The 13,597-nt window shown below is 33.6% G+C and overlaps 1 protein-coding gene across 1 annotated transcript; it reads left to right on the top strand.

Moving 5' to 3' along the window:
- The first annotated feature begins 11,330 nt into the window (after window positions 1–11,330).
- LOC18031586 (trans-resveratrol di-O-methyltransferase) lies at window positions 11,331–13,047 on the top strand. The gene is made up of 2 exons (XM_006420939.2): window positions 11,331–12,107; window positions 12,745–13,047. Exons 1-2 carry the CDS (start codon window positions 11,340–11,342, stop codon window positions 13,045–13,047), a joined length of 1,071 nt encoding a protein of 356 aa, XP_006421002.1. The 5' UTR covers window positions 11,331–11,339.
- Window positions 13,048–13,597: the final 550 nt, after the last annotated feature.

Raw genomic sequence — 13,597 nt, forward strand, 5'->3', positions numbered from 1 at the left:
TGGCATTATTTTTGAAGTTTGACAATATTAATCTTGTGATTAACACTTAATGCAAAGAAAGGAATACACTGAGGGTGAACTTAGTGAGGTTCTTTTGGAATGGGCTAACCATTTTTTCCACATCCTTATCGCATTTGCAAAATAGTTAGTATGAGTATGAAACTGTAGATGGACCTTGTTATTAGTTGTTACAATTTGTTGAAATTAAAGCTGTAGTGTTAAACTATAATGGTTGTTGTTAAGGATTGCAGTATAGATGTTATGCATTTGATAATATTAGGTATTTTGATTGATTTTGGTGTAGATTGGGTTGTTGGGTATAGGTCAGAGTGTTGTTGTGTATATCGCTGGATTTAGAGCGCTGTTGGAAGATGGTGGGTTGTTACGTATGATTTGGAATGTTGTTGGGTATGCGGCTGGAATTATGATCAAGATGCATGAGCCTTAAGTGGGTGAATTTGAGGTTGGATTTTAAAGTTCACTGAAGCACTCAACTACTTACAACAACTCCTAAATGCATATGAAGTAATTACTGCCACAATAATGGAGGTATCGTTCAAATTTGTATTCTGAGACAAAGTCATCTGGGTTTCAACCATAAATAAAATATGCATTTGCATATAGTCTCAGTGTCTCCGATGGCTGATATTTAGAAACTATGACCAGCTCAGCTTAGGTGTTGATGCATTGACCAATTAAATCAACGATAAATAAATTACTAGCAAGATTAACATTATGATATCCCTGAAAAGTATCGTCTGATGATTATTAATCCATTAGAGGTATCATTTCTACTGATAGAGATGTTTCCAAGAAAACCGAGTTCAGGTTTTTTTGGTGAAAATAAGTCCTGAAAAAGAACTTAGTACCTTCGCTTTAGAATTGACATTTGTGGATCAGGAATTGGCTTGGAACACAAGGGAAGGGTTTAGATAATTAGCACTCGCAAATAATACAACTCGTATTATTGAAAAAATAATAATAATAACTCATATTCTTACTTTGATTGTTTACAAAGTGTGAATTTACAAAAGTTATGTACATAATGAAATAGCTAGCTATAAGAGATTTAATTACATAACTACCTAAACTACAAAATATGTAATGAAATACTTCCTTTTTAAAGATACATGATATTCTAAATTCTTGGTAGTGAAATTCAATGATAGCCTTGACTTGTGCAAGCTCTGCTGTGTGTTTTAACCGTTGGTGAATTTTCTTTTGTTGACCATTTACAGCTTGCTTATTAGTCCCCCTCAAGTTGGCAAGTGACATACGATCTAGATTCTACGGTTTTGTCAAAAATTGCCAAACATGACTTTCGAGAGAGCGGTGAATACATCGACAATTTCCATGGAAGAAGGAACTAGTTTTGTCACCATCGAAGGGACTGATTTTTTTGCCATCAGACCTTCTGCATCCTTTTCTCGAAGAAAGTGATAATCAACCTCTATATGCTTGAAGCGAGAATGGAAGACAAGATTAATAGTCATGTATAAAGCACTTAAATTATCACTAAGCAATTGAGGACGTTGAGCGAGAGAAATCCTTATTTCAGGAAAGAGATATGTGATCCATGTTAGCTCAGTTGCTGTCAAAGCAAGTGCCTTATATTCAACCTCTTCATTGGGTCTAGATACTGTAGGTTGCTTTTCGGAGGACCAAGAGATACATTTAAGGCTTCGCGGTAACTTACTTTCAATTCTCTGTCTATGGTGTTATCCCATCACATGCAAGTGGGAGATATTGGAATTGGTGCCCATAATGGGCTAGATAGGCCCAAGAAAAGAAACATGTAAAAGCTTATTTTATACAGAGTTTAATATGACTATTGCAAGTCTAATTAGCTTTGAGAGTTATGAAGTCTTTTGATTGACTTCAATCACTCTTATTAGCTCCCATATAAACATACCTAATTACCTATTGTATCTAAAATAGATGACTATGATTCTGTACACGTGCAATGATTCCGAAGCAGCCAGCTATATGCTTGATTTCTTCAAGCTATGCTTATATATATTTAAAAATTGAGAGCTACTTGCTTACATTCGGTGGCTATACAAAATGAATTTTTTTTTTTTTTACAGTTGCTTCATTTACCAAATTTGAGAAATGAGAGCAAACAAAGGAAAATGGAAGAGAAATAAGAAAGTGGAAAAGAGAAAAGAGAAGAAAAGGAAAATAAGAAAAATAAGAAAGAAGCTGAATGTGGGAAAAAAGAAAAAGAAAGGAAAAGGAGAAAAAATATTAGGGGAAATAGAATTAGATAGTTAGATCTACATTAAGTGAGTTAGTGGGTAATAGATTTATGAAATTTAAGTAGTTGTGATTTAATTTGCCTTATACGTACAAGTTTTTATATTAGTTCTAGCAATTAATTTTTAATCCTATATTTTAGGAGAAATCCAAAAATCTAAGAACCCACACGAGCCCCCAACGAATTCGGAGTGAAACAACCTCTGTGGGGATACTATTATTACTATTATGTATTCCATGAAACATTTATGTTTAGTAGTATGATTTAATATAATGTTATGATTACATGTACAAATATTATATATTTGATTAAGTCATAAAATATGACTTGCTTTTATAAACTATGTGCATGCATATTGAGAGTTATTTCCTTGGGTATTATTAGGTGCAGTTTTGTCATGTATGTATTATTTCCCATGTTTACAGATGCATTACTTTATTATTATTATTATTATTATATATAGTCGTTCTCTCATACGGACACCCGCAACTTAAAAAAAATGCGGGTGCTCACATTTCGGCCGTTGGATCCCATCAACGGTTGGATTAAATTGTGAAAGTAAAAGCAACTTCGACATTTTCTCTTGTGTGGGCATGTCTTCAAAACTTTGGAAAAAAAAATTATTTCTTTTATTTAATGGGGATCAGGCTACGGTGCAACTGTGGTACCGTGCCACAGTTGCATTCAGCCGTTGATGCACTTGAATTGCTGGGGTCCACTGACATTCAATGGTTGGATGCAACTGTGATATGGTACCACAGTTGCACCACAGGTTTCCCATTTAATTGGACCATGATATACTAGTTTTTAATTTCTCTCTCTTCTCCCAACTCCATCTTCCCACACCAAAGAGCAATCCGCAATTAATACCTATAGCAATTAGTTGTCTGCTAATGAGAAGCGAAATATCAACGATCTAGACCTGTTTGCTCCGAAACCATGAACCAGAACTAGAGCAGGACCACCGCTTCTCGAATAATATCCTCAGTGCTGTTAACTTAAAATTTAGATACTGCCCATAGAAGCTGAGTTTATGACCCCACTGGTGAAGTTTGATTGGTAACTTAATTTTTTTTTGTTTTTCTCTTCTCCTATCTCCATCTAATGAGATTTGGCAGTACTCTCACTCACGCACATATGAAAATTGAATGTAGATTTTTTTAATTCCTTTCCTTTTTTTCTCCCCCAAAACTAAAACTTGTTGATTTTAATTTTTTAATTTTCAAAGATAAATATACAGTTATCATCATCACCATTTTTGCTTCTCCATCTTTCCATCATCAAAATTATCCTTCCGATCGAAGAAGATGAAGCAAAAGAAGAAAAACACACTTCAGTAAGTTACCCAAAAAAAAAAAAATTAACGACCCATCTAAATAATCAAGCTGAAAGGTATCTATAACAGAAGATTTTCTCAAAAAAAAAATTACGGAAATTGAAGAAGAAAAAACACAGGCCAGGACATTCTTAAGAAATTTGAAAGTTCATGAAAGAAGAGCAAAATGAGGCATTTAAGCCACATCTAAGGAATATTAGAAGAGTAACATGTTGGACATGTCATCTCCAGCCACGTCGCTGTTGATGATGAAGATGATCCAACGATTTGGCTTCTTGGGTGTGGGAAGATAGAGTTGGGAGAAGAGAGAGAATCAGAGAAATTAAAAACTAGTTATCATCGTCCCCATTAAATAAAAGAAATAATTTTTTTTCCAAAGTTTGAAGACAGGCCCACACAAGAGAAAATGTCGGAGTTGCTTTTACTTTCACAATTTAATCCAGCCGTTGATGGGATCCAATGGCCGAAACGTGAGCACCCGCATTTTTTTGAAGTTGCGGGTGTCCGCGTGAGAGAACGACTGTACATATATACATATAAAGTAGTTTTTTGGTCAGGGATTTTAAAGTACGGAAAAGTCCGGAAAAGTTTTAAAACCACATGGCTTTAAAGACCTACAGTTTTACGCTTTTAAAACCATGCGTACTTTCCCGCACTTTAAAATTCATGACTGAAACATTTCTATATATATATATATATGACCGCAAGCTCATTATTTTCCTATTTATCCCTTTTCAGCCAGGATTTCGCAAGATTTCGTGCTGATCAATTCTAGTCAATTAAAGTTGGGCCACGAGACGTATTGCCGCATGACTTGCATTTTGAACACGTTTATGTTACTTATGTTTTTATGTATATATATTTGTAGGGTAAGTATATATAGTGAGATATGAACTGTGTACGTTTTGAATATATATTTTCGGATGAGGTATAGAGGTTGTTATGTGTTTATAGTGGAGACCATTTTTATATATTCATGAATTAAATTTGTGCCGTGAGTTTTAGTTATTAGATCGTATGATTCGCCTCGGATTTGACATATAGGTCAGGGCAAGCCGTGTCATGTGATAAGGGTGTGACAGAATGAAAAATATGAAGAAGATATTAGAAAACACAGGGATTGAAAACAAGAGAAAATGGCAGTGGGCTCTGGCAATGTGATACGAGGGGATTTTCTTTTATTATAATTATCCTCCGACCATAGACATACAGTAGCATGATGGTTTTCTTTGAAATTATCCTTTGTCTCTAATCAACTTGACAGTGATATAACTTATTGTGATCTGCTTCCGCATTCAAGTATCAAAATGTATGTTTTTGGATATCCTATTAACTGTATGTTGAATATGTACGGATATCAACACTTATCATTTTGAAGCTATCAAAAGATAGACTATAGTTTGCAATAAGAACAATGTAGGTTGAGTTTTGTTGGTAGAAAGAACTTAGACATAAATTTTAATGAAAATGCCTAATTTGGAAAATTTGATATACGTTTAGTGAATGAAAAAGGCTGCATGTATTTAAAATAGCACAAAATTTAATGAAAAAATTCTACGTGTTCAGTATTAACTCATGTTACGGAAATGTGGGGTTGAGCAATTACTAATATTCTAGTAGCTGCGACTTCTGGAGAAATATAAATGTAGCGTAAACAAATGCAAAGAAAATAGGACACAATAATTTACATGGTTCGGCGTAAAGCCTATGTCCATGGGCAAACACTGGAAAATAATTCTACTAATAATAGGAATTTATAAAAGTGGGAGAAACTCTCAACACCCCAAACCCCAATACACTCAAATGGAACCTCACTGGAACACTCAAGTTGAAGTTCTCTCAAATCGCTTCACTTGCAATTGCTCTCTACCACTACTACAAAAATGACATTTACTGACACTTCGTAAAAAGTGTCAGTAATGGTATACATTTGGATCATTTTTTCCATTTAACAAATATGTATTATAAATCACTGGTACTAAGGTGTCAGTAGCATAAAACTCAATAATTACTGATACTTTAGTATCAGTGATAAAAACAAATATAATTCTAATTATGTTTTTACTTGGACTCGAACTCAATATCTCCGAAGTTAAAATTTTAATTTCAAACTACAAACCACTTGTGTGCATATTTTCTTTGTTTGGTTAAACCGTATATAATTAACTACAAACCCTTTGCTATAATTTAACACAAAATTTTTGATCTCCCTCCACCAAAATTTGTTCCCTCTCAAACAAACTAAAATCCAAATCCCTAAAATTCCAAGTGCCTAAATCCCTAACTCTCCCTAAGCGCTAACCAGCGGCAGCCCCTCTTTAAGGCCTTACCAGCACGCACGATGACAACGGCACACGCAACCCGCGCGGCGGCAGCCCAGCAGGTCTCACCACACACTACAGTAGCTCGCTCGCTTTCACTCTCTCTCTAAAGGCACACACAGCAGTGTCAACCCCTCTCTTTCACGCTCGTTTAGTCGCTCTCACTTTCTCCGTCTCTGGTCACCATCTCACCCTCCAGTCTAAATTATTGCCGTTCCAGCCGCGTTCAGCCGTAGCTATCGCGCCAGGTGCCTGAGACAGTGAGTTGAGATTCCACTTTTTAATTTTTCATTAATTTTTTGTCTGAATTAGATTAGTCAAATACTTAAATTAATTGAGTTGTGAGTAATACTGTAATAATATAATTTGCCCCGCATCCCCTGAAGAAGGTAAGCAACTCCATTTTTAGGGTTCGTGTAGTAGTTGTCTTGCCTGAATCACCTTAGTAATCATAAGGTCGATTTTCTCAAGAAGGGTAACTTCGATCTTTTGGCATTTTCAGTGCTTCTTCCGAATCTCTCTTCACTGTAGCTTGCTTCTGCATGTGATTTGAGGGCCAAGAATTTATCTTAAGGGTGAATCATATTATGTTTCAATTCTATGTTTGACCCTTTTAACTTTTGAATTTCAACATTATGTGTTTAGTGTTCCGTCAGTTGTTTTATCAAATACATAGGCCTCTGGGCTTTAGACACTAGTGTTCAAAATTGCCATCTAGTTTTTATGGTATCTTTGAGCAGGGGTTCCGTTTCATTTGCTTGAATATATAAAATATCAGTTTTCATTGTCATGGATAAAAAAAAAAACAAGGCTTTGGCCAATGGTACCTCAGGAGGTCAAAGCCAAGGCTTCCAAAGACAATGTTCCCACGATCGATGTGACTCAATTTGGCTACTTTAAGGTTTTGGGTAAGGGCCTTTTGCTTGAGAACCAACTCGTTGTGGTGAAGCGTTTCCAAAACAGCCAAGAAGAAAATTAAAAAAGCTGGTGGGTCTGTTGTGTTTACTGCTTAGGTTTATTGTTATTGCTTTTATAATTTTTTTTCTGATATTTTGGTTTCAGCTTTTGAGTATTTGACTATATAGTTTTGGATATTATCATCGGAAACTTTTTGCTTTATATTAAGACCTGTTATTGATTAATAATAATAATAATAATAAAAATAAAAATAATATGTTACAGAAAATGTTTTAATTTCTTTCTTCCATTCAGCACTCGTAGTATTTATTTGATTCGATTTCTGTCATGGTGTGTTGATTATGCGGATGATAAGATACTACCTTGCTCATTTACTTATGCTTGATTCCTTATACTAGAAACATACCTCTAGTAGAGTTGCCATTTATCTACTTTATTGTTGTAAAATCTGTTATAAAATGTATAAGCAATCATTCATTTGAACTCTCTTTATACGCTTAAAATCTGAATTCATGTATGAGGTGTTAGTGTCAATGTTGTTGATCATTTCAGTAAGTAGTGCCAATTTATAATGACCTTGGTGCATTTCTATTCAGTTAGTAAACTTTTGTCATTTAAGTTGTTTATTTGTTTAACAAATGTATAACTAGTTTCTACAAATTTACTTTGTGTATAATAGATGATTCAAAATCTTGGCATAGAGGAAAGTGAAGTTTCTGAGGTAAATAGGGTACTTTACAAAAACTATACCACATTAATGGCTGGTCTAAGATACATTATATATGTAAGTTTAAATGCACTATTATTTATATACATATCCTTGCAAAAAAAAAACCAATAAAAGCAGTTTCATAAACTGATGTAAATGCTGTTATTATTGTTAATTTACAGGCTATCTGCTATGACTTCAACAATGATGACTATCATAGGTAACATTATTTTCCTTTCTAATTCATCTGAAAGTGTTAATTTGCAAGGGCTGTTTCTACTATAGAACAGCAACAAGAGAGCCCCTGTAAATTTCTAGTGGCTGTTTTCACTGCACAACAGCCCCTACAGATTTCCCGGGGCTGTTGTTGCTATTCTAAAGTCAAAACAACTCCTATAATTTTTTTGGGCTATTTTGCAATGAAAATACTTTTGAGGATTGTTGAGGAAGGAGGGGAATGAGAGCGGTAGTTTTTTAGAAGGCTTGATGAGAGTTTCATAAATTTGACAAGTTTTATGAGATTAAAGTCAAAGAAGTTTATATTAAGGCTGAAAGTTTGAGTGGGCAAATGGATGTTTTGATTGCAGATTTCTGTTGTTTGATTATAAAAAATAGGAAGTTTTTAATTAGATTGACTTAGATGTTTTGTTTTCTGTGACTTGTAGCAGGTTATCCAACATGGCTTCTTCAGACAACTTAAGCTAAGGTTCTTTATTTCTATAACTTTCAGTATTATTGTAATCTTATTTCTTATTGTTTTATTAGTTGTTGAAACATCCTTCAATTGCTTTGTTTAACTACTCACAATCAATTTGTTTTCCATAATCTATTTCCATACTAATTGATTTTATGTTGTTGTAGGTGGGAAAAAAATGAAGCTGCAGATGGATGTTGAGTGATGTTCTTGTGCTTCTTTTTGGTGGAAACTAAATTAGTACTTTGTGGTTGTTGAAAACTTAATTTAGTACTTATATTTTTCTTTTCCAGATATTGGTGTAGTTGAATCATGTGAATTTGAGTGATGTATTTGGGATGTTTATTATGTGAATTATATTGCGACATTTTATATATTTAATATATTTTGAGCTTTCTTTTGGTTGTAAAACATTCAGGAAAAATATAATTAGAATAAAAAAAATTTATTAAGCAATCCTGCATAACATTATTAAATACTGACACTAAATATTTAAATTGACATGAATAATTTTTTATATTATCGAGCTAGCTTGTTATTGATACTATAGTCACATAAATCACTGACATATAAATAGTATCATCAAATATTAACACTATCGTATCATTATTTTGGTGATACTATAGTGACATGAATTACTAATACAAAAATCACTGACACTAAAAATTAGTGTCAGTGTGTTATGGCTTGAGCATTACTGACACAATTAACAAGTGTCAGGAAAAGTACTTACTGACACTAATTTAGTGTCAGGTCAGTAAAGCCCATTTTTGTAGTAGTGTACTTCTCTCAAATTGGGATGTTTACAATTGCAAAATGCTTCTATATTTATAGAGAGCATTTTGCACTAAGTTGGGTTCAATTGGCCAAAACATTGAGCTGGAACTTGCATTGCATGCGTTAAAGTCATGCATATTTGTCAACAATTGCATGTGTAATTTGTTGCCATCTTCAATTTTCAACATCACCCTTCAATTTTCAACATCACCGAATTGCATGAACAAAATTTTCAAAACCTTTTTCATGCTTTCAAAACCTAACTTTGTCTTTTCTACTCAAGTCAAAATTTCAACAACTCCATGGACTAAGAGATTTTGGAGGGCACAAGCTATAAATTTCTTATCTTTTCTTATCTTTTTGAAGCTGTCAAAAGATACGCTATAGTTTGCAATAAGAACAGTGCTGGCTAAGTGTTGGCGGTAGAAAGAATTTAAAGATAAATTTTAATAAAGAAGGTTAATTTGGAAATTTTATATGCGTTTAGTGAATGAATAATGCTGCATGTATTTAAAATAGCACAAAATTTAATACAAAAGCATAAAAAATTAAAAAATTCTTGTGCTGTGGTGAATTCTTTTCTTGTAACGAAACTTTTTATTTTTTTTAGTGATGGCATACTATTTTTTACTATCTTTTTTTCTTATACATTGGTATTGTCAGCCAACGGATGAATAAATGGTAAAATATTGATGTGAAAAATCTCTGCTACCTTTTCGAATTTTATTTTTTAAAAGATAGAGATAAATGATTTCAAATTAATCTTTTAACTCTCTAACTTTTGTCAAATTTAAATTTGAATAGCCAACAAAATAAAATTAATTGAAAACTCTACCTCCGTGCTCTGAGTGCAATTATTTTGACTCAAATTAATGTCTTAAAATTTTGAAAAACTGACCAGCACATTGAATACATACAATGTGCCTGTATATAGATCACACCCTGCCAATCATGGTGTTATAATTATTGAATCATTGATTAGTAAATGTATCTTACTGTCCTTTTCTCATGCACATGCGTCATTACGAAATCATTACAAAATCAAAGTTAATGTATGTACCATAATTTAAAGGCACAAAAATTACCCCAAGTGTCCAAATAAAAAAGAAAGAAAGAAACTATCTCGAAAAATTAAATAAGTAAATAAATTATATCCAATCTATTCCGGATAAAGTAACACGGGAACAAAATTCTCCTAGCACTTACGATAATAAGTAAGAGTAAAAAATCATTCTAATTTTGGGATTCCGGGGTCTGAGGGAACCACGACTAATTCCGAGATTTCGGGGTCTGAGGGAACCACGCCCAAGATCATAGGAGTAGGGAAGCACATGGGCGGGTCCGGGATAAATATATTTATTTCCCTAGGAACAAGTTCACGTCCACGTGTGCAATAATAGTTGGTGGTACGTGTCATCAAGGAGAGAGACCAAGGCAAAACCCTAGACCCATGTCATCCATCAACTATAAATAGGGACCATCTCACCAAGAAAAGTGGATCTCTCCCAAGCCAAAAAAACCCTAATCTTGTTTATTGTTCTTGCTTCCATTAGACCTTAAAATCGAACACTGACTTGGGCGTCGGAGTGCCTTTTTCAGGTACCCACCACACCAGATTCGAGTTCAACACGTGTCACAAGTTCTCCACAAATCAAAAGTACGTGTGAAGGTAAATTCTTACTCCTTCAATTAACAATGTTGTTAGATTGTAACTTGTTAGATTATATCTAATCGCATTTGCAAATATTCATATGAGGAGTTAAAGATGCTTGCATACAGTTAGGTAGCATTTGTTTTTTTATCTGAAATCTAAATGGGTCTAAATTTTTCTAAAGTCTGAATGAGTTTGATTATGAAAAAATGAATGACATGTTTTTTTCCGTTTTTAAATATATAAATATAAGTGGTATCTTATTTATTTTCACAATAAAAAACATCTTAAATTTAGTTATTTGACATTTATGTCCTTGTAAATTAAAACAAAAAAAAAGGATTAGATTTTGTAGTTTAAAAAATAAATTATTTTACAGAGATATTTTTAGAATATAATATTTACTTGTCATTCATACCTTTTTTCATTTAGATAAAAGTTACAAAAGTTTACTTTTTCTATTCAGATGTAAATATCTAAAAATCAGACATAAGTTTAAAAAAAAAACAAGTATATTTTAGAAAAAGTCTGAAATTAATAAAATTTCAGACTTCAAATATTTAACAAACAACTTCTTAGTCCACATTTGCGAGCAAGCGTGATTATATATAATGTGCTTCTCCATTATAGTGTGTGATCAATCAGGCAAGCTTAATTTAAATGATCATCAGTATCTATGGATGCGAATCAAGATCAAGGAGCAAAAGAGTTGTTTCAAGGCCAAGCTCAACTGTATAAGCTCATGTTTAGTCATTTAAGCTCGACGTCACTCAAGTGCGCGATTGAGCTGGGCATAGCGGATATAATTCACAGCCACGGACGGGCCATCACTCTTTCTGAGTTGGTCTCGGCACTTGATATTCAGCCTACAAAAACGACTAGCCTATTCAGGCTCATGCGCTTGTTAGTGCACTCAGGCTGCTTTAACAAAACCAAAGTCAATGGACAAGAAGAAGTATACGGACTCACAGCTGCTTCTACTCTGCTCATCAAAGACAAGCCCTACAGCATGTCACCAACTGTTTCAGCATTTGTTGACCCACTTTTTGTCGCTCCATTTCAGTCTTTAAGTAGTTGGTTCAAAGGGACTGAGCTCACGTTGTGGGAAACTGTTCATGGAATCAAGTTCTGGGAATTTATGAATCAAAACCCTGGAATAAACCAGCGGTTCAATGAAGCAATGGCCGGTGACACTGAAATAATGACAAGCTTTGTTGTCAAAGTCGAGTGTAAGCAAATCTTTGAAGGGTTGGGCACATTGGTTGACGTAGGAGGTGGCAACGGATCTTTTTCCAGAATCATCTCTGAAGCATTCCCTGGCATCAAATGCACTGTACTCGACCTCCCGCATGTTGTTGCTAACTTGCCTGAGGCCGACAACTTTAAATACATAGCAGGTGACATGTTTCAGTTTATCCCTCCGGCAGATGCCTTTCTCTTCAAGGTAAGATCCAATTTTAAAAATTTAAAACAACTTCTTAACCGTTTTCGTGAATACCAGAAGATTTATTTCAATTGTTCTGTGCGCAGCACATATATCCGGACGTTCGATCTTACAAAATCAGGATTTGAATGATTCAAATCAGATTTAAAGTAACTGCAAAATGCTATACAACTCTAAATTTAATTAACATTTGGATTTTACAGAATCTAGAAGTTTAGGCTTGAGCATGACCATTTACGTAGTCATTTTATAGTGCGGTTGCCCGCATTTTTTCAAGTGTAGATTCGAAGTTTACAATATTGGTAAAGGCTTGTATAACATTGAAACTTATTTTTTCATAACTTATATGTATATGTATATATGTGTGTGTGTTTATAGGCGGAGTAATAAAACGTTTTATCTACAACACTATAAAATTATTTTACAATATTTAAAACAACGAATCTCCATTCTAAAAAGTGTGATTTGTGTATGTATATAGATAGATGGATAGATAGACACACGCACGAACTGTTGGGATTTTATTAAAAAGAAAAAGTATCCTATATTTTAACTAAAATGTTAGATCAAACAACGGAACTGGAACTGCACTATAAGTGGTGGGTATTGATTAAATGAGTGATTGGCATGCTTGCAGTTGGTTTTTCATGGATTAGGTGATGAGGATGGGTTGAAGATACTGAAGAAACGCAGAGAAGCAATTGCAAGCAATGGTGAGAGAGGAAAGGTAATAATAATAGATATCGTTATCAATGCAGAGGAAGAGGAACACGAATTAACCGAAACAAAGTTCTTGTTTGACATTGTGCTGAGCGTTAACTCTACTGGAAAAGAGAGAACTGAAAGTGAATGGGCAAAGCTATTCTTCGATGCTGGTTTCAGTCACTACAAAATAACACCTATATTTGGCATGAGGTCCCTCATTGAAGTCTATCCATAAAGAATTGAGCAACCGTATTCCCGCAAGTCTCTTGTACTGCTTGATGGAATAGCAAAATATCGTTCAAGATTTAAGTGTACGTAGTAGTTGAAATGTCCCGAAATGACTAGAAAATGAGGTGACACACGGGTTTAAATATAGGATGAGTCACTCAATTAAAATGCTATAGTCTTTTGGGATGGAAACTTAAATATCCTAGACCACCCTTTAATATATTAAGAATAAAGGATTTGTGTGTACTATGTTATATTGCATTTTGTTATTGTTTCCAGCATCTGCTCTTATGTTTTATCTTTACTAATAAAGTTACGATCTTGCTTAAGTTATTGTGTTCTCAAAACAACTGCAAAATAATTTATATTGGTACTTTGGATATTTACAATTAGGTTGTACATTAATGACAAATGATTCAAAATTTATCTTTGCAATGTAAGTAAAAAAAAATAATTAGTAAAAAATTAAAAAAGTAAAAATAACCTATTCATATTAATGAGTAATATTACTATTAAAAATTAATATTTCAAAAGTATAACATCCCCACGATTCTTCT

The sequence above is a fragment of the Citrus clementina genome, unplaced genomic scaffold, assembly GCF_000493195.1.
Source record: "Citrus clementina cultivar Clemenules unplaced genomic scaffold, Citrus_clementina_v1.0 scaffold_9, whole genome shotgun sequence".
NCBI lineage: Eukaryota > Viridiplantae > Streptophyta > Magnoliopsida > Sapindales > Rutaceae > Citrus > Citrus x clementina.

Excerpts from the sequence above, each read along its gene's own strand:
- LOC18031586 (XM_006420939.2), top strand. The coding sequence starts at position 11,340 with ATGGATGCGAATCAAGATCAAGGAGCAAAAGAGTTGTTTCAAGGCCAA. Across the intron at positions 12,108-12,744 it reads CAGATGCCTTTCTCTTCAAG|TTGGTTTTTCATGGATTAGG; the intron begins GTAAGATCCAAT and ends GCATGCTTGCAG.